We start from the raw sequence: 22,107 nt of genomic DNA on the forward strand, positions 1-22,107 counted from the left end.
TTGCCCAGGCTGGAGTACAATGGCGCGATCTCGGCTCACAGCAACCTTTGCCTACCAGGTTCAAGCGATTCTCCTGCCTCAGCCTCCCGAGTAGCTGGGATTACAAGCATGTGCCACCATGCCTGGCTAACTTTGTATTTTTAGTAGAGATGGAACTTCTCCATTTGGTCAGGCTAGTCTCAAACTCCTGACCTCAGGTGATCCACCCACCTTGGCCTCCCAAAGTGCTGGGATTACAGGCATGAGCCACTGTGCCTGGCTAATTTTTCGTAAGTGACAAGAGTCTCACTGTGTTACCAAGGCTGGAGTGCAGTGGCTGTTCACAGGTGCGATCATAGCTCACTACAGCGCCGAACTGCTGACTCCAGAGATCCTCCTGCCTCAGCCACCCAAGTAGCCAGAATCACACCACTGTGCCTGGCTTTCCTTTTTGTAAAAATGGATACTTAATAATATTTATGGGGTACGTATGATATTTTGGTACATGCATACAGTATCAAATACTCTGATCAAATCAAGTATTTAGGATATGCATCACCTCAAACATTTATTATTTCTTTGTGTTTAGAACATTTCAGCTCTTCTAGCTATTTTGAAATACACGGTAAACTACCGTTAACTGTAGTCATCCTGTGCTATCAAATGCTATAATTTATTCCTCTTATTTAACTATATGTTTGTACCCATTAACCAACCTCTCTTCAAACCTCCTTTCCCTACCCTTCCCAGACTCTGGTAACCACTGTTCTACTCTCTACCTCCGCGAGATCAACTTTCTTAGCTCCCACATGAGTCAGAACATGCGACATGTGTCTTTCCGTGCCTGGCTCATTTCGCTTAACATCATGACCTTCAGTGCCATCCATGTTGCGCAAATGGCAGCATTTCATTCTTTTCATGACTGGATAGTATTCCATTGTGTGTATCTGCCACAGTTCTTTATCCATTCATCTGCTGATACTTAGATTGATTCCGTATCGTGGCTATTGTGAATAGTGTTGCAGTAAATACAGCTGTGCACATATCCTTTTGATACACTGATTTCCTTTTATTTCGATAAACAGCAGTAGTGGGATTGCTGGATTGTATGGTAGTTTCATTTTTAGTTTGAAAAGACTTTTTTTTTTTTTTTTTTTAAACAGAGGCTAGTTAATTTGTGATTTGATAGCTAAAAGGTTTGTGATTTTTTTAAAAGGTGGTGGCTGGGCGGCATGGTGGCTCACACCTGTAATCCCAGCACTTTGCGAGGTCAGGCAGGTGGATCACTTGAGCCCAGGACATCCAGACCAGCCTGGGTAACAATGGTGAAATTTCATCTCTACAAAAAATAAAACAAAAAATTAGCCGGGCGTGTTGATGCACACCTGTAGTCTTAGCTTCGGGAGAATAAGGCAGAAGGATCTCTTGAGCCCGGGAGACAGAGGTTGCAGTGAGTCAAGATTGTGCCACTGCCCTCCAGCCTGGGTGACATGGTAAGACCCTGTCTCAAAAAAGAAAAGGAAAAAAAAAAGGGTGGTGAGTTGTAAAATGGTAAATTGGATGCAGAAAAAATTAATGTACACTCAACTAATAAATTCCCGGAGTTTTGACATATATCCAGTCTTTCTATATTTTATTTTATTTATGTTATGTTATGTTATGTTATGTTAGAGACAGAGTCTCCCTCTGTCACCCAGACTGGAGTGCAGTGGGGCGATCTCAGCTTACTGCAACCTCCACCTCCCAGGTTCAAGCGATTCTTCTGCCTCAACCTCCCTAGTAGCTGGGATTACAGGCGCCCACCACCACGCCTGGCTAATTTTTGTATTTTTAGTAGAGATGGGGTTTCGCCACGTTGGCCAGGCTGGTCTTGAAGTCCTGAGCTCAGATGATCCACCTGCCTCGGCCTCCCAAAGTGCTGGGATTACAGACGTGAGTCACCACGCCCAGCCCCATGTATCCAATCTTATAACCATGCCACAATCAAAGTTAGAATATTTTCATCGCCTCTCCTGAAAGTTCCCTCCTGCCCCTTTGCTATTAGCCCCCTTCCCATACTTTCTGGCAACCATGAATCTGTTTTCTGTCATTATAGTATGTCTTTTTAGAGTTTCATACAAACAAATTCATACAGTATGCAGTCTCATGTCTGGGTTATTTCAAGGAACGTTATATAAGTTTTGAGATTCATCAGCATTGTTGCCTTAGTAATCATTTGTTCCTTTTTATATATTTCTCTCCCTCATGTTTCTTCTACCTTTTTGAACATATAGATCATATTTATAATGGCCTTTAACATCCGTATCTGCTAACACTCTGTTATTTCTGGTCGGTTTTTATTAACTGACTTTTCCGCTGGTTGTACATCATATTTTCCTGTTTCTTTGAATGCCTAGAATTTTAAAATTATATGTTGGACATTGTTAATTTTACATTGGTAGGTTCTATATCTTGTTGTTTTCCTTTAGGTAATGTTGGACTTTGTTCCTGGAATCAACAGGATCCTTGCAAGGCTTGCTTTTAAGGTTAGGGTGGGTTCAGACCAATTTTTAGTCTAGGGTTAATTTGTCTCCACTACTAAGGTGATAGGAGTGGAGTCCCCTTCTGAGGACTCCACATACTATAAGATCTTTACATTTTGGTGGATAAAAATACAAACTATTCCCAGCTCCATGTGAGTGCAGGATTGTTTGGCCTATTGCTTTCTGATGGATCTTTTCCCCAGCCTCTGCTAGCTTCCCTTCGTGTGTATACAAATCAGTACTCTTCCCAAAGTTCAAAGGGACCCCTCTGCAGATCCCTAAAGCGCTCTCATCACACCCCCGCTCCCTGCTCCTGTACACTGCCCAGCAAATTCTAGCCCCCGCAGCCTCCCCAGCTCTGATCTCAATGGACAGCTCTCCACCCCAATCTCAGATGTCCTCAGCTGGCAAGACTGGGCCCTCCTTCCCTGTGCAGCAGCCTGTGGCCTGCCTTCAGGCAACGCAGTCTGGCACTCCCCGTGGCTCAGTGTCTAAAAGTCATTGTTTATGTACTTTGTCCGGTTTCCTATTGTTTACAGCAGGAAGGTAAAATCCAGTCTCTAGTACTCCATGACTGAAAGAAGTCTCATCTTCTAAATGTAGATTAAGCATGTATTGATATTTCTAGGGGGAAATTAGGGTACTTGGCTCATCAGTTCCCAACATACTTAAATATAACACACTTTAATATCTGCTTTCTTCTTTGTAACTTAAACGATGACATAAATGATGCTCTTCAGTGTTCACACGAGGCTAATCTAAGCTTGAGTGTTTTTCTCTGATCAACTTGAAATTATCTGCATAAAGAGTATTAATTTTGACTTATTTGTGGCCAACTTATCTAGAGTAGCTTCCCATGAATGATGGATATGTTAGTATTCCAATTCTAAGGACATTTGTTAGCTATCTGTATGTCTGGCTAATTTGTCATAAGAACTTATGTATCATGTTTGAATTTTTAAAAATAAGAACTTTGGCTGGGCATGGTGGCTCACGCCTGTAATCCCAGCACTTTGGGAGGCCAAGGTGGGCAGATCACAAGGTCAGGAGATTGAGACCATCCTGGCTAACACGGTGAAACCCTGTCTGTACTAAAAATATAAAAAATTAGCCAGGCGAGGTGGCGGGCGCCTGTAGTCCCAGCTACTTGGGAGGCTGAGGCAGGAGAATGGCTTGAACCTGGGAGACAGCTTGCAGTGAGCCAAGATTGCACCACTGCACTCCAGCCTGGGCGACAGAGCAAGACTCCATCTCAAAAAAAAAAAAAAAAAAAAAAAAAAATTGCTGATTTTATAATCTATATATGAAAATTACTGCAGCCTTTTTTATTCATGAGTATTTATGGTTGAGAAGATTCTAAAATAGTTCTTAGCCTTTTACAAGTGGATCTTTTAAATTTATTGCATTGCTCTGTATAACAGAACAATTATTTGGATATCTTTTCAAAGATCAACTTACCATAATGTCAAAACTTGCCCAATTATTTAGTCAGTTCGCAATTACAGAAATGTGCGTTTTAATCCATTTGTGTTTTAGGGAAGATGAGCACAATAGGATTAAAGATATGACTTTATACTATTACAAATATGCTACTGCTGTCTGATAAGAGTTTTAAGGAAACAGGCAGGGTGTGGTGGCTCACGTCTGTAATCCCAGCACTTTGGGAGGCCAAGGTGGGCGGATCACTTGAGGTTAAGCGTTCAAGACCAGCCTAGCCAACATGGTGAAACCCGTCTCTACTAAAAATACAAAAATTAGCTGGAAGTGGTGGTGTGCGCCTGTAACCCCAGCTATTCAGGAAGCTGAGACAGGAGAATCACTTGAACCCGGGAAGCAGAGATTGCAGTGAGCTGAGATCATGTCGTTGCACTCCAGCTTGGGCAACAGAGCGAGATGCCGTCTCAAAAAAAAAAAAAAAAATTGTAAGGAAACAACAAAATGAAACTCAGAAGATGAAAATTTGAGGGCCTAAATTGCTTCATCTCTGGTCTCGTGTGTAAAATTTATTTGCATCACAATTGATTGGAATGAATCTTAAAGTTAGAAAACGTAAATTCTAGTTGAAGCTGTGCCACTTGCTACTTGTAATGTGGCACACACTGTTGTGCAACTGTAGGCATGTCACCACCTTGGTGAGGGTCTCCTGACCTATCATATGAAGATAATCATAAATACCCTGCCTACTGTCCAGGGATTTGTGGAGTGCTCAGTGAGGGGGTATGGCTGAAATTCTTTGAGGATGCTAACGCTCCATTAAACGTCTTTTACATTATTATAACTTCTGCTGTTAACAGGTAGAATGACAGAATACAAAATGAGACATTTTACATTTATAATCCTTTCAGTTTACTGTGTAAAATATTTTATGGTGAAATGGAAAAAAACGAAACAGAACTGATTAGGTAGAATGGAGATAGAGGAGATTGCTGTCTTTTTTTCCATTCCTTTTTACTTAATATTATTTTGTTTTCTCTCACCACGACTTTGCAGGTAAAGAGTGTGTACAACAGTTAGCTGAAAACACCAGGTATTTCAGGAGACGCCTGAAAGAGATGGGCTTCATCATCTATGGAAATGAAGACTCTCCAGTAGTGCCTTTGATGCTCTACATGCCTGCCAAAATTGGGTATGTTTTGTTGCAGATCACAGACTAGTCTGTCCTTATACTTATCTGTGATGTGAGACTAGGGCTTACGTATTTTGTTAGGGAAAATGGTCTTGTCCTTATTGTGTTAACCTTCATTTGGTACATATGCCATAGATCAAATAGTGAATTCCAAATTGTTAGGTATGTTAATTTGTTGTTCTTTCATTAAACATTTGAGTTTCATGTACTCTCTAGGGGCCTGGGATAGATCAGTGAATAAAATACAAACATCTCTGTCCTTGTAGAGCTTACAGTCTAGTAGGGGCAACAGTCAGACAGACGTAATAAATGAACTGTGTACTATGTTAGAAAGTGCTATGGAAAAAAATAGAGCAGGACCTATATGGGGAGTTTAGAGTGCCCTGTGGGTGGGCAGATAACACTATTAAATAGTGTGGTCAGGGTAAGTAAGCCTCCGTGGGAAGGAAAAATGATTTGAAGGAGCTGACAGTTAACCATTGGAGAAAGAAGCATCTGTGCAAAGGCCACAATGCAGGAGCGCGCTTGCTTAGGTGACCTAAGAGTAGCAGAGAGGTCCCTGGAATTGCAGCACAGTGTCCCAGGGGGAGCAATGGGCCATGAGGTCAGAGAGATTTTATCAGAGTGTGTTTGTTACTGGATACTTGCCAGGTGTGCAGATTACACCAGCTTCTTTGGTTTGTACGAGGCATACATAATGGAAAGTCTTGCCCTACGATAACTTTCAATGTATTTGAGAAGTCCAGATATATAATGAAACCAGAAGACATTTGAAAAGCAAATGAACAGTAATTATACTGAACAAATTTTATTATATGCAAAGTGGCCCTGCAGATGTAGAATAAAGGAGTGACCTGCTGAGTACAGGCTCAGTAAGAAAGGCATATCTCGTTGGATGAGTGAGTTTTGAGCTGGATCTTAAAGCATTTCTCCAGTTTGAACTCATTGAAGGAGCAATTTTTAAAAATTTTTTAATCCCCCGTGTCCACCACAGTCTCCGACACTCAGTAAGTGTTTACTGAAATGAATATGGGAGAGGAAATTAAATCAGGGAGCCTGGAAGTAATGTGATTCAAAGAAAATGAAAGGGAAGTAAGGAAAAGGTGCTCCCTGAGAGAAAAAGAGGAATTCGGGTTTCAACATGAAGTCATATGGGTAGTTAGTATTATGGCTTCAGAGGGGATATGGGGAAGGATTTTCTTCATTCTTCTTTAAGTGGAATTCTCATAAACAAACACGAAGAGTTATCAGATCCAAAGGACTCAGTCTAGAGCTCTCTTTTTAAAGAAGGCTGTGTCTCCTTTATTCTATATAGGTGCAACTGACTGTGTATACTTTAATTAGGAAAGATTTAGAGAAGGTGAAGAAGAATTAGAATAAGGCACTAGACAGTTTGGGAGCCTGTGCTGAAGTTACAGGGCACCCAGGTTCATGCTGACACAAAGGAGGTATGTTGAGGAAGATGTACTGGTACTACAGAGAATGGGAAAAGGCTGAAAAGGCTGGCATTAATGTAATGCCAAATGTGCAGGATCTATATTGCCCAGGCTGGAGTGCAATGGCGCGATCTCGGCTTCCTGTAACCTCCACCTCCTGGGTTCCAGCAAATCTTGTGCTTCAGCCTCCCCAGTAGCTGAGTTACAGATGTGTGCCACCACACCTGGCTAATCTTTGTATTTTTTAGTGGAGATGGAGTTTCACCATGTTGGCCAGGCCAGTCTCCAACTCCTGACCTCAGGTGATCTGCCCAGCTCGGCCTCCCAAAATGCTGGGATTACAGGTACGAGCCACTGGCCCGGCCAGATTTTTTAATTCTCAGACAAATGCTGTAAATAGTTTAAAGGAGAAGTTAAAACATAAGGGAGGTCAACAAGAGAAAAAGACAAAGAACAACGTAATTTGGGCCTGGTGCAGTGGCTCACAAGGTCAGGAGATCAAGAGCATCTTGGCCAACATGGTGAAACCCCGTCTCTACTAAAAATACAAAAATTATCTGGGTGTGGTGGCAGGCACCTGTAATCCCAGCTACTCAGGAAGCTGAGGCAGGAGAATTGCTAGAACCCGGGAGGTGGAGGTTGTGGTGAGCCGAGATCGCACCACTGCACTCCAGCCTGGCGACAGTGAGAGACTAAAAAAAAATAATAGAATAAAATAATTTAGTAGACAAAATTAAATAAAAGTTAGAATGTGTTATTTAGACAAGACACAGATGTGGAGTAAGGCCACAGGCCTCCAGTTTGGCTTCTGGTAGGGGTGGGGGATTGTGAAACACGAATTGTGTGATCTGAGTAATCGGTTGAAGCCAGCAGGTGAACTGGCCTTACAGACACCAAAGGAAGCCCTGAATTCTGAAGCAGTGTTATTCCCAAGACAATCAAAGAAGTGCGTGATCTGGAGAGCTCATGCCAGTCAGCCATTCTGCTAGAAGAAAAGATGTGCCATGTTATAGCAGATCCCCCACAGCTGCAGAATCCTCAGAATTTGAGGACTCATGTTAAACTGCCAAGCTTAACATTTCAGAGACCAGATTTTAATTAAATACAGGTTCATTTTGAAGCCTCTGAGCCACTATTATATATATATCAGGGACACTTTTTTTTTTTTTTTTTTTTTGAGACAATCTTGCTCTGTTGCTCAGGCTCAGTGGTGTGATCTCGGCTCACTACAGCTTCTGCCTCCTGGCTTCAAAAGATTCTCATGCCTCAGCCTCCTGAGTAGCTGGGACTACAGGTGCCCGCCACCACACTCAGCTAATTTTTGTATTTTTGGTAGAGACGGGATTTCGCCATGTTGCCCAGGCTGGTTATTTCAGTTTTGTGAAGGACACCATATAGGAGAAGACTGCCTCAGGATTGACTTTAAACGTATTTGTGAGCTATCAATTTTAACTTTAAAAGAAGTTAAAAGAAGCTCTTATTAGAAGTCTCCAATGCCTGCATCACCAAAAAGTTGAAATCATTGGGGACAGCAAGTCGTCTGCAATGAGTGCTTTCTTACTCCTCCTGGCTTCTGTTTCTCGTTTTCCCCTTTGCAGCGCCTTTGGACGGGAGATGCTGAAGCGGAACGTCGGTGTCGTTGTGGTTGGATTTCCTGCCACCCCGATTATTGAGTCCAGAGCCAGGTTTTGCCTGTCAGCAGCTCATACCAAAGAAATACTTGATACTGTAAGTAGGCACTTTCACCTTGATATAAATATGCCTTTTATTAAAAGGGCCTGTATATTAGATGAAATTCATAATATATTGACCTTGATGTTCTTGTGAGCATCTAAGATATTTACTAGTAAGACGAAGGAGTTGACAGTGCTACTGAAAACGTTGGCATTTACAAAAACACTGTCACCGGAATCATCAGAGCTCTGGAGAATTTTCCGGCTGTGTCTTGCTCCACTGTCTCCCTCACTATGAACTCCACAGTTCTCTTTCCACTCTACCTATTTCTACACGAAGCTTTCTCGTATGTTGTTCTGTCTAAAATTTTCTCTCTTGAGCTTTCTCTCCCCTCTGCCTGGCTGACTGCCACTCATTCTTCAATCTCCACGTAGAGGAAAATTGCTCAGGGATGCCCCACACTTCTTGCCCTGTGTTCCCTTGGAATCCTGAGAGTCTCCCTTACTGAATTCTTCATACGTATAATTACTTAATAGCAGTCTTCTCCATTAGATAAATATTGAGGATAGGAACAAATCTGTTTTACTCATTCTATATCCCAGCACCCACCACACTGCCAGGCATCTAGTTGGGGATCATTATTAGTGAGCTTGATTATTTATGATCTCAATATATTCTCATCGCTATATATTCTCTTAATATGTTATTGTTTCAAATCTAAGATTGCAGAGTTTAAATCAGTATTGCCCTCTGGGAGTTTACAAAGTTTTAGAACATGACATTTGCATAAAATTGGTTGCTAGAAATATCTATTAATGAGTTAGAAAACTACTACTTTTTTTTTCTTTTTTTTCTTTTTTGAGACAAAGTTTCACTCTTGTTGCCCAGGCTGGAGTACAATGGTGCGATTTCAGCTCACTACATCCTCCACCTCCTGGGTTCAAGCAATTCTCCTGCCTCAGCCTCCCGAGTAGCTGGGATTACAGGCATGTGCCACCACACCCAGCTAGTTTTGTATTTTTAGTACAGACGGGGTTTTTCCGTGTTGGTCAGGCTGGTCTCGAACTCCCAACCGCAGGTGATCCGTCCGCCTCGGCCTCCCAAAGTGCTGGGATTGCAGGCGTGAGCCACCGCCTGGCAAGAGCTACTAATAAAGAACATTATGAATGCTTCTTTATAAAAGTTCATTATAACAGTTTGATGGACATTTTATATTCCTGAATAGCCAAAGACTTTTGACTTTTTCTCTATTTCTACACAGCAAAATTTCTACGACTATGTGTATTCCCTTTTAAAAAACAAAATTGTGCTAAGAACACTTAACATGAGATCTATCCTCTTATCAAATTTTTCCATGTAGAATACAGTATTGTTAACTATAGGCACAGTGTTGTGAGCCTATTCTTAATCACATTCTGACAATATCCAATTAGATTTGGCTTTTTGATATTGTATGTTTTTTTTCTTTATTTTGATTATGCCTGTCAGATTTTTCCAATAGATTTTTCTCATTTCTCAGAAATGTTACTGGTGAATTTCTGCTTCCTTTTTTTTTAACCTAGAGATTTCAGCTTTTCTTTCCCTCCTACTCTATTGATGTTTTAAGAGTTTTCTTTTTTCTTTCTCATGTTCACCTGTTAACTCAGAGTTTCAACGTGCCTTTAAAAAAAAGTTCATGTAACTATAAGCAGCGTCTATGGCAGTAATCCATGCCTTCTGACAACAACTTTGACTCCTGAGAACTGTATACATTCATGAAGGAATTTAGATGTAACCAGGATATCTCCTTAGGATATCTAAGGAGATTTCTGTTGCCAACAAATATGTTTGCCAACTGAGAGTTCTAATCCTTTTTGTAAGATTCACTCGAGGGATTGTTGGGCTTTGCTTCCCATTTAGTTTTTAAAGCATAAAGTGCATTTTTTGAAACCATGGATTTGTTAAAGTTATTTTGTCTTATGATGTTTCATGGAACTAACATGAACTAGACCATTATGAAATACAAATTAATTTTCATTTAATAATGGGCCCCATGACATGATTCTGTATATAGAAAGTGCTATAAAATACACACGCACGCGCACACACACACGCACGCACAGCTAGAGCTAATAAATGAATTCAGCAAAGTTGCATGGTAAAAGATCAGCACACAAAAAATTAGTGATTTTGTGCACCAGCAATGAAGAAATGAAAATTTCTTTTACAGTAACACTCAATAAAATACTTAGTAATAAACTTAATCAAGAAAGCCTTTCCGGGCTGGGTGCTGTGGCTCACGCCTGTGATCCCAGCACTTTGGGAGGTCAGGCATTTGAGTTCAGCCTGGCCAACATAGTGAAACCTCATCTCTACTAAAAATACAAAAAATTAGCTGGGCGTGGTGGCGGGCGCCTGTAATTCCAGCTACTCGGGAGGCTGAGGCAGAAGAACCGCTTGAACCTGGGAGGCGGAGGTTGCAGTGAGCCAAGATCGTGCCATTGCACCATAGCCCGGGCAACAGTGCGAGACTCTGTCTCAAAAAAGAAAAAGAAAAAGAAAGCCCTTCCCTTGTCCACTGGCTAATTTACACTTGCACACTGTATGTTTAGATGTGTATATTGAAAACTATAAAACTTTGCTGAAAGAAATTAAAGAAGACTTAAAGAAATGGAATGACATCCTATGTTCATGGATTGGAAGATTTAATATTGTTAAGATGGCAGTATAGCAACCTGCAGATCCAGTGTTCAGCATTTCTCAGAAAAAAATGGACTGGGAGACCCTAAGCCACTGGCCCTTTTTTGCAGAAATTAAAAGGCTGATCCTCAAATTCATATGGAACTGGGAGGGAATAGCTAAAATAGTATTGAAAAGGGAAACCAAAGTGGGAGGTCTCACACTTCTTAATTTTAAAACAAAGCTAATTACTACAAAGCTACAGTAATTACAACAGTCGAGTACTAGCATAAGGATGGACATATAGACCAGTGAAGTAGAATTGAGATTTCAGAAATAAAGTACAAGCATCTATGGCCATCTCCCTTTATTTTCAACAAGGGAGCCAAGACCAGTCAATGAGAAAAGAACAGTCTCTTCAACAAACAGTACTAGGTCAGCTGGATGCAGAAGAAGGAAGCTTTGACCTTATAGCATGGATAAACGTTGAAAACATTAGGCCAAATGAAAGAAGCCAAAACAAAGACCACGTAACTTACGATTCCATTTTGAGAGATGTCCAGAACAGGCACATCCATAGGGTCAGACAATAGATTGGTGGCAGCCAGCCTGAGAGGAGGGAGGAGTGAGTATGGGGTTGCTTTTTAGGGTGATAAAAATACTCTAAAACTAGATAGTGACAAAAGTTGCACAGCTCTCGGAATATACTTAGAAGCAATGAATTGTATACTTTAAAAGTGAATTTTGTTGAATGTGAATTGTATCTCAAAGCTGTAATTTTGTTATTTTTTAAAATGGAAAGCGCAAGGATATTGGCTCAGGGGAGCGGCAGGATGGCTGTCCTAGAGGATTGGGTTACTCAGCTCTGTAATGAATATATGTTTTTCTCCTAGGAACCCACCTTACCTGTGATCTAGAGGTTCTGTGTAGACTATTTGTTAATGAATGGTGATGCATGTACTGGCTCCCTGTCCTTAACATACCCACACACCCCACACAAGAGTCAGCACTTACTAGAATGGCATCTTTTATTCACATGATACTGATTTGTCTGAAATATTTGGTGTGGGATCAGAGGAAATCTTGTAATCTAGATCCCCTTGGGCTACTGAGGAATTTTTTTTTCTAATGATTACTTTTCTACATTGATAAAAAATTTTAGATTCTTCTGAAGTCAGAGTTTATAAATGCCCATTCCTTTGTGATCATGTGCACTTTTGTCTTATTATGATTTTGAGGTAGGGTCTCGCTCAGTCACCCAGACTGGAGTACAGTGATAATGATCTTGGCTCACTGCAGCCTCCACCTCCCGGCCTCAAGGGATCTTCCCACCTCAGCCTCCAGAGTAGCTGAGACTATGCCTGGCTTTTTTTTTTTTTTTTAATAGATGGGGTCTTGCTGTGTTGCCCAAGCTGGTCTCTAACTCCTGGGCTCAAGCGATCTGCCTGCCTTGGCCTCCCAAAGTGCTGTGATTACAGGCTTGAGTCAGCGTGTTCAGCCTTGACTTTTTTTTTTTTTTTTTTTTTAACAGAGTTTTGCTCTTGTTGCCCAGGCTGGAGTGCAATGGCATGATCTCGGCTCACTGCAACCTCCGCCTCCTGAGTTCAAGCGATTCTCCTGCCTCAGCCTCCTGAGTAGCTGGGATTACAGGCATGCGTCACCACACCCAGCTAATTTTGTATTTTTAGTAGAGACGGGGTTTCTCCATGTTAGTTGGCTGGTCTCAAACTCCCGACCTCAGGTGATCCACCCACATGGGCCTCCCAAAGTGCTGGGTACTGACATAAGCCACTAGGCCCGGCCAGCTTTGACTTTTGTCTTAAATTAATAAATCTTATCACAGAGGTCAGGTGAATAAATGGTCAATGGGTTCTCCCAGCTTAATTTCAGACTTAAATTGTTTCCATATGGAGCTTTCACTTACACCTCTTCTCAGCGGTGCTGCTGTTGTGATAGCGCATTGAAGTTCAGCTCTTATTTGCTTTATATTTTTCACATTTCGAAATGAAGAATATTTTTTCTTGTGCTGGAATATATCAGTAATACTGTTGGTGGTTATCTCTCTCCAAATACTGATTTTTTTTAAAAATGAAGTTTAAGACGCCCAGTGGAGTGACTTACGCCTGTAATCCTAACACCTTGGGAGGCAGAGGTGGGTGGGTAACTTGATGCCAGGAGTTCGAGTCTAGCCTGGCCAACATGGCAAAACCCTGTCTCTACAAAAATTAGCTGGGCGTGATAGCGTGTGCCTATAGTCCCAGCTACTCAGGAGGCTGAGGCAGAGAATCTCTTGAACGCAGGAGGCAGAGGTTGCAGTGAGCTGAGATGGTGCCACTGTATTCCAGCCCAGGTAATAGAGCAAGACTCTGTCTCAAAAAGAAAAACAAGTTGCTGGGCTCATTTGCTCACACCTGTAATCTCAGCACTTTGGGAGGCCAAGGTGGTGGATCACTTGAGGTTGGGAGTTTGAGACCGGCCCAGTCAACATGGTGAAACCCCATCTCTACTAAAAATACAAAATTTATCTGAGCATGGTGGTGGGCACCTGTAGTCCTGGCTACTTTGGAGGCTGAGGCAGGAGAATCACTTGAACGTGGGAAGTGGAGGTTGCAGTGAGCTCGGATGATGCCACAGCACTCCAGCCTGAGCAACAGAGCGAGACTCCATCTCAAAAACAAAAGGGAGAGATGACAAATTTTAGTCGGTTTTGTGCGTTCAGAGTGCATATAACTTTTTCTACCAAGCATATCATACTTTGAATTATAGCCTTTATTCTGCATACCTGGCTATTCACAACCCATCATTCATGGTGAGCTTGAAAGCCTTGTTCAGAAAGCAGGTCCTTCCACAGCTGTATTGTAGTCTGATCTTGTAAATGCACTAGACCTAAGTCCTGCTGAAGGATAATCTTGCCATGATTGTTTTTAGCAAAGTAAAACACCAGGCACGCCTGCATCCTACTGGCTCTGACAGACCTCTACTTTGTCTTGCATATTTTAGGCTTTAAAGGAGATAGATGAAGTTGGGGACCTATTGCAGCTGAAGTATTCCCGCCATCGGTTGGTACCTCTACTGGACAGGCCCTTTGACGAGACAACATATGAAGAAACAGAAGACTGAGCCTTTTTGGTGCTCCCTCAGAGGAACTCTTCCTCACCCAGGACAGCCTGTGGCCTTTGTGAGCCAGCTCCAGGAACCACACTTCTATGGCCATCTCATGTGAAAGACATTGCCTCAACTACTGAAGGTGGCCACCTCCACTCTGAATGACATTTTGTAAATAGTAAAAAACTGCTTCAAATCCTTCCTTTGCTAAGTCTCACCTTTAAAAACGAAGGTGACTCACTTTGCTTTTTCGGTCCATTAAAAAAACATTTTATTTTGTAACCATTCTACTTGTGAAATCACACTGACCCTAGCCTGTCTCTGGCTAACCACACAGGCCACTCCCCCATCCCAGCACCTCGCAGACTTGGGCCCATCAAGAGCTACTGCTGGCGCTGTCTCCACAGCCTGGAGACTTACCTGGCCCTCCTCCCTAGGGAGCAAGTGCCTTCCACTTACTTCCCACCCAGGTCTCAGAGGTGGCCAGCCTTGAAATCCTTATTTAACCATTCAAGTAATCAATAGAAGTATTCACCCTTTAATCTTAAGTTTAGTCTTTTAAGAAAAACAGTAAGCGATGACTGCTGAAAGGCTTATTGTGTAATCTCCCAAGGGTTTGGTCTTAATCCATTTTGTTCTGGTCACCAGATGATTTCTTCCTTTACCATCAAATATTTCTTCATAATGGTCACAGTCTGAGGATGTGCGCAAATTCTGGTTCTTGCCAAGCTCCAGCCATAACATGTCCCACCCCGTTTTTTTTAAAGCACTTACTGTTTTCAAAGCACCCACATGCCGCGCTGGTTAGAAGGCCACTCTCACATCTGAGTGTTGGGTACAAAGCCGCTCCGTAGAGTGATGTGCACTCCCGGTGGGTGAGGGGCAGGGGCAGTGTGGAAAGAATTGATTACTCCTTGCAGAGTCTGTGGCTTGCATTTCCTACTGATTTCTACGTTTGAAAATTATGACAGTCTCTGGCTGGGTCTGGGTCCAGATTAGGATTTAAACTGATAAAGGAAAATGGTGGTAAATCCTCTGCTCAGAAATCATTTATCATGTTCCTATTTAAGGATTAGATTTATTAATTTAGGCCTTTTGGAAGCTAACCCACTTAAATATTACTCTTCTGAATGCTAGTTCTCTTTTATTCTTGATGTCCTAAGACAATTGAATCTGGCCTCTGGGGCTAGGGTCTGCCTGTCTACATTTTTTTTCTTTTTTTTCTGAGAAATTCTGAACACATAGATCTCTTTCCTAAACTGACATTTTCTATTTTGACTGTTTTCATACTATAACCAGGTAAAGGGACTTTTTTCAGAGAGCTTTATACTGCCTGACCAAAGAACAAATCTGAAAATCACCATTTTAAAGTTCTTTTTTAGTTGAACCAAAGTGTAAGTGAAGCGGACTTTTGGCATGGTTATACCCAGGATCCGCTTGTCCTTTTGTATCCATCAAGTGTTACAGGAGAAGGATTGGGAACAGAATGGAAAAGCAGTGTATGAAAGTCATGTTACATACAGGCTGGGTGCAGTGGCTCACGCCTGTAATCCTAGCATTTTGGGAGGCTGAGGCATGTGGCTCACTTGAGGTCAGGAGATCGAGACCAGCCTGGCCAACATGGTGAAACCCCGTCTCTACTAAAAATATAAAAAAATTAGCCAGGCATGGTGGCAGGCGCCTGTAATCCCAGCTACTCGGTAGGCTGAGGCAGGAGAATCGCTTGAACCCAGTAGGCGGAGATTGCAGTGAGATGAGATCATGCCACTGCACTCTAGCCTGGGTGACAGAGCGAAACTGTGTCTCAAAAAAAAAGTCATGTTACACATTTTAGTTTTTGAAATTGCTCCTTTTATTGGTAAAGATTATCAATCCAAATTCTCCTGGGTGTCTTGTCATCAGCTGTGGTATGTTTGTGTACATTACATGTAGCAGAGGATGTAAGCAATATTATTGTTTGTGAAGTTTTGTTTTTAATGTCTTGAGTATAAATTTATTCACTGTCAGCATCCGCGAGCTTTAATGAGCCCCTGAGATATTCCAAAGTCTTATTTTACTTTTTTAAAGAACAGAAAAAGATGAATGAAAGAACCAAGGAGAGATGCAGAGACTATATTTAGCATGTATAGGTTAAAGTAAGAAGGAGGTCGTGGTAACTAAATAAGGAGTCCTATAAAATCAAATACATTGTCAACCGTTCCTGCACATCTAATTTCCTAGCATAGAATCCCACTGGAATACCAGATAGCCTTTGCACTGCAGTTACTATTTAATAATGTAAATGTAGGGTTTTTAAAAGTCACAGACTTATAGGCAATGAACTTACCTGCTGGTCTTTTTATTTTGGCTTGCATGAAGTCACTGCAAAACTTTGTTGGTACAAAGTTACTTCAAGATAAGTGTAATTTTGTTACAAGTTTATTTTGAAGAGACAAACCTCCTGTGATCTATCCAGGACCTCTGTACTTTCTAAAGAACAAAATGTTATGTATACATTATACATGGTTGGTTGTCTCTTCTTGAAACTGTAATATAAATCTAGGGTCCAGTCATATCCTAGGTATCATCGTTTATCCAAGTACTTGGAGGAATACAAGTGTATATATAAATACAGTCATTGAGAATAAGTCGAGATTTGGGGCATACAAGAATAGTTTCATACACAGTTTAACATGGCCTGATTCAAGACTCTGGTAGGATTCAAACAGATGTCTGTTAACCATAACTACCAAAACCGATCATCTGAGTCAATTATAGAGGTGTGACTAGTTCTTAGCACTTTTTCTCATTCCTCTTTTAATTCAGCTTGCTGTTACCTATTTCAGGTTTATAAGACCTCTTTCAGCAGATCACATCAGAAGCCAGGAAATGTATAGCTAGGAGACATCAAAAGCCCACATGAAGAGTGGGCCAAGCAGCAGTGGTGGTTTCTTCTCGCATCTTTTTTTTAAAAAGCTTTAACTTAGCAGGGGAATGGACTTTATAGCACTTTTTCAACTTTTTGCTTTGCTTTGGATAAGACATCCTTACCTTTAAAAAAAAGCTTCTAGTCTCCAGAACCCCCAAAGTACTGCTTATTTGTTTGAAGAATCCAGCCATCGTAGTGCTTTAGTCACTATCTTAAACATTCATGATAGGGCGAGGATTTTAAAACAGGATTCTTGCTTCTGTAGTCAAGGTGAACAGAAGCATCCTACACAACTACTAAGGGCTCTATGTTTGTGTCATGCCTCTTCAGACACCAAGGAGTTGAACATGTTTCCAGTGATTTGTCTCCATAATGCCTTCCTCCTTTACTTGGCCTTTCATTCTTTCTGTACCTTCAAGTTCTTGATTTTTAAAATTCCAACTCTAGAGAAAACCAATATATGGTGGTGCTGGGCTTTGAAGATAGCATATCAGACACCTTGGTTCTGTTTGTACACTTAGCCTTACATTTCAGGAGGAGGCTTTTCATTAGGGGCTTAAGCTAGCTCCTTTGGCTTTAAAAAAAAAATTTTTTTTTTTTTTTTTTCAAATTTCTTCATTACCTAAGGGAGCCTGCATCTAAATTCCTCAACTAGTTCAGCCTAGCTGAATGTTCTAGTGTGTAATACCCTTTGCTTCCTTCTTATTGGTGAAAACCAGGGGGATGAGTGGCTTCCATGGAGAGATTTCCTGATTTCTCAGGGAGGAAAAAGTGATGACATTTACCACTACTTTTCTGTTTTTCCCCTTTTTCCAAATTGATAAGGATTTCCGGTTCCTAGTGATCCAGGATTGGGTAACAGTGCAGAACTGCCGGTCATGCCGTAGGCCATGAAGAAAGAATATGGGTAACTGTTGAATAAGGGTAACTGTTGTTTTGCAAGAATTTGTAGGGTTATGGGCAGTTGTTGTCTTGTTTGAAGCATTGCTATGACCTAATTCCCAAGGTGTCTTTCCTCTCTTGGTGTTCTCAGTAAGCCAATGAGTTTTAATCTCTACTTGCTGTAATCTCTACTTGTGCTTAGAAAAAGAGACGAGAGTAGTGGTTTTCCTTCAAACTGTCCACATTCATGAAGATTATGAATCTTCATGATAGACCTTGTCTCTACAAACATTTTTTTCTAAATTAACCGGGCACGGTGGTGCCTGCCTATAGTCCCACCTATGTGGGAGATTCACTTGAGCCTGGGAAAGTCAAGGCTGCAGTGAGCCATGATTGCACCGCTGCATTCCAGCCTGGGTGACAGAGTGAGACCCTGGCTCAATAAGAGGGGGAAAAAAGAAGAAGAAGAATTGTTAGGAGCTGGGTGCACATGCAGCCTGCAATCCCAGCTACTCGAGAGGCTGAGGCAGGAGGCTTGCTTAAGCCTAGGAATTTGAGCCTAGCCTGGGCAACATAGCAAGACCCCATCTCAAAAAAAAAAAATGTTTTTAAAATCAGCTTAGCCCAAAGGGGTTGTGAATGGGGGAGGTATAAAAAGCAAAGATTATTTTTTGGCTACTAAGCCAAAAAGAACTTAAAGGGAACTTAAAGGGATTTTTTTTTCAGTCCCAGAACCTACAGATACACTGCTATTTGCTTCATGTGGATGCTCAGTGCCCAGCAGCCATCTTAATCCATTAAGCCAGTTTAAAAAATACCTTCTACGTGGAGAAAAGCATGTCTTTTTCTTGCCTCGACTTTATCCACATGAAATATGTGCCCGTGGCTGGGCGCAGTGGCTCATGCCTGTAATCCCAACACTTTGGGAGGCTGAGGCGGGCAGATTGCTTGAGGCCAGGATCTCAAGAACAGTCTGGCCAACATGGCGAGACCTCATCTCTACTAAAATTACAAAAATTAGCCGGGCGTGGTGGCGCATGCCTGTAATCCCAGCTATGTCGGCAGGCTGAGGTACAGGAATTGCTTGAACCCAAGAGGCAGAGGATGCAATGAGCCAAGATCGTGCCACTGCACTCCAGCCTTGGTGACAGAGGGAGAATCTGTCTCAAAAAAAAAAAAAAATGTGTGCCCAGGCCCCTAGCCATTGCCATGTGCCCAGCCAGAGAGCCAAATTAGAGGGCTGGCTTCCCTTATCACACAGAAGAAATGCTAGCGCTAGCCAATGATCCCTTTGCTTTTAATTGTATAGAAAATGCTGTTGTTCCTTTTGTCATTTCCAGTGACATCTGTTTTCCAAGCAGCTCTTTTCTAGGGAGGAAACCAAGGGGCTAGTTTCAGCCTCTAATAGAAATGTTTTTTCTAATCTCTGGTGAGTGTGGAAGTGTCACATTCACAGTCCACCCTTGGGAGTGGCTTGGTGGTGGAACTGTGGACAAGGTTTTGTTTACTACATAGTACACATGATAAATGGCCTTAAACTGTGATTCTTTCTGGTAGGATAGGTTATAATAAACTGACCCTAAAGAATGCAATGGCTTTTAAACTGCAATTACTGTATTCTTAATGAAGCAATACCCAACGCTCTGTTCTTTTGGAGCACTTGAGGGGAAGTTAAATGAAAGGTGCACATAAGAGCAGTACCTTGATCTTACGCTTTCTGAGTGTCCTGCCTTGTTGCCATCTGCATGGAGGAGTGAATGCTTCCATGCACGAGGAGACTTTTTCCAACACTATTCCCAGGTTTCTTGTGCAAAACTTGGTCATTTGGCCCAGGTCTTCCTGGAAAGTGGAGTGCACGTCACTGACTAGGGTGGCGTGGTGTCTTTACCCTTAAGTCTTGTTATCTCAGTGATGTGAAGTCGATGGTTGGAGTTATAAAAAGCATCCTTGCTGGTTCTTCACAGGACACTGGAAGCCACCCTGTCGCTTCAGCCAGTAGGCCCGCACAGTCTTGATGATCCCTCTCTGTAATAGCCAGCTAACATTAAGAGAAGGGGGAAAGAGAAGAGAGCAGTAGCTTATAGGAGAGCTGAGATCTTATTTCATTGGCCCATATTTTCCCCTGACCAAGTTACCTGTAAACGGGAATTTGCAAGGGGGTGCTGTGATGATAACCGCTTTCTATTGCTGTAATGTTCATATAACCTGGGAAACTGAGAGAAGGGGATGTGTAAATAAAAGCTTAAACATTTTAGTAATGTGTTAAAATGCCACTCTCTCCCTTTTCCCTTTTTTGCCAGATGATGATTTTTTTAATTTTTATTTTGTACTTTATTGGATGACTGAAGCGATGAGTATTGGGTTGGGGTAGGTGTGTTGATTTTGAGAGTGCATGTTAAGAACTGAAGGGGAACTAACTACTTGAGATGACTTAAGAAGCATCCCATGCAAATATCTTGTTTTGCCCTAATAAAATATTCAGAAAGATACATCTGCCTTTATTCATTCAACCAATACATATTGAGTGCTCTCTCTCTGCCGGGCAGCACACTGAGTTTTGTGGTTCCTACTTGCTAGTAAACAAGCACATGAACATACATGTCATTTTACAAACTGTTAAGTGCTGTGAAGGAAAAGTAAAGAGCTTGGTAAAAGTAACCAGGCTGGGCGCAGTGGTTCACGCCTATAATCCTAGCACTTTGTGAGGCTGAGACAGGTGGATCACTTGTGGTCAGGAGTTTGAGACCAGCCTGGCCAACATGGCGAAATCCCATCTCTACTAAAAATACAAAAATTAACCAGGCATGGTGGTGCGTGCCTATAATTCCAGCTATTTGGGAGGTTGAGGCACGAGAATCGCTTGAACCTGGAGGCAGAGTTGTAGTAAGCCAAGATTGCACCACTGCACTCCAGCCTGGGCAACAGAGCAAGACTGTCTCAAAAAAAAAAAAAAAAAAACCGGAACCACTATCTGGTTTAGACAGGGATGAGAGAGAAACCATCAGTGGAGGATCTGAAATAAAGTATAGTTGGAGCTTAATTAAAAACTCTATGGTGAGGTGAGGTAGTGGGGAGGGTGTAGAGGCAGACTCACTGGGCTTTGTAGGTCTTGGTGAGGTCTTTCTCTTATGCAGGGGGTGGGGGTCAGACCAGTGAAAGGGTTGGGTTTTTAAAATTTTTTTTCATTATTACTTAAAAGTGGAGACAGGGTTTCACTGTGTTGCTCAGACTGGTCTCAAATTCCTGGCCTCAAACAATCCTCCCATCTCAGCTTCCTGACATGCTGGGATTACAGGCATGAACTGCCATACCCAGCCCAGTGAGGAATTTAAAGTATGGAAACTGGTAACTCTTAGCATCTTTTTTTGTAGACATGGACAATTTGATAAAGTTTATATGGAAATCTAAAGGACCTAGAATAGTCAAAACAATTTTGAAAAAGAATTTACACTGCCTGATTTCAAGACTTTCTGTAAAGCTGCAGTGATCAAGACACTGTCAATGGCATTAGGATAGTCGTGTAGACAGTAAAACATACTAGAGTCCAGAAATAGACCCACACATAGAAGGCTGGTTGATTTTCAACAGAGTTGCCAAAGTAGTTCCAGTGAGGAAAGTACAGTTACTTCAACTAATGGTCCCAGAACAACTAAATATCCATATGGGCAGAAATGAATTTCAACCCTTAACTCACAGATATACAATAATTCAAAATAAATGATACATCTGAACACAAAAATTAAAACTATAAAACCTCTAGAAGAAAACAGAAAAGAAAATCTGTGACTTTAGGAATGATTTCTGAGGACACAAAAAGCATTATTATTGATAAGTTGGACTTGATCAAAATGAAAATTTCAAAAGACTGAAAATGAAAAGCAAACGCCAGGCTGAAATAAGATATTCAGAATACAGGTATTCCATAAAGGCTTTCTATACAGAACATCTAAAGAACCCTTAACACTTAGTAATCTATTCATAAAAATAGGTAAAAGATGGAAACAACATTTCACAAAAGAAGTATACTAAAGTCCCATAAGCACATGAAAAAATGCTTAACATAATTAGTCATCAGGGAAGTGCAAATAAAAACTACAATAAGATTCTACCACCCCAGTCTGGGCAACATAGCAAGACCCCGTCTCTACTAAAAATTTGAAAAATTAGCCGAACATGGTGGTGCATGCCTGGAGTCCTAGTTACTCGGGGGTCTGAGGTGGGAGGATCCCTTGAACCCAAGAGTTGAAGGCTACAGTGAGATATGATCACACCACTGCACTCCAACCTGGGAGACAGCAACACACTGTCTCAAAAAAA

At 41.6% G+C, this 22,107-nt stretch overlaps 1 protein-coding gene across 1 annotated transcript in view; it reads left to right on the forward strand.

Moving 5' to 3' along the window:
- The window catches only part of SPTLC2 (serine palmitoyltransferase, long chain base subunit 2), a 125,333-nt gene extending 111,048 nt beyond the window's left edge, over positions 1 to 14,285 (forward strand). Inside the window, exons 10-12 of the mRNA XM_011988275.1 lie at positions 4,992 to 5,127; positions 8,162 to 8,291; positions 13,896 to 14,285. Of these exons, the coding sequence (XP_011843665.1) occupies positions 4,992 to 5,127; positions 8,162 to 8,291; positions 13,896 to 14,015 (386 nt within the window). The 3' untranslated portion in view covers positions 14,016 to 14,285. The remainder of the gene's footprint in view (positions 1 to 4,991; positions 5,128 to 8,161; positions 8,292 to 13,895) is intronic.
- Positions 14,286 to 22,107: the final 7,822 nt, after the last annotated feature.

Source organism: Mandrillus leucophaeus, unplaced genomic scaffold (assembly GCF_000951045.1).
Source record: "Mandrillus leucophaeus isolate KB7577 unplaced genomic scaffold, Mleu.le_1.0 Scaffold326, whole genome shotgun sequence".
In the NCBI taxonomy this organism is placed as follows: domain Eukaryota; kingdom Metazoa; phylum Chordata; class Mammalia; order Primates; family Cercopithecidae; genus Mandrillus; species Mandrillus leucophaeus.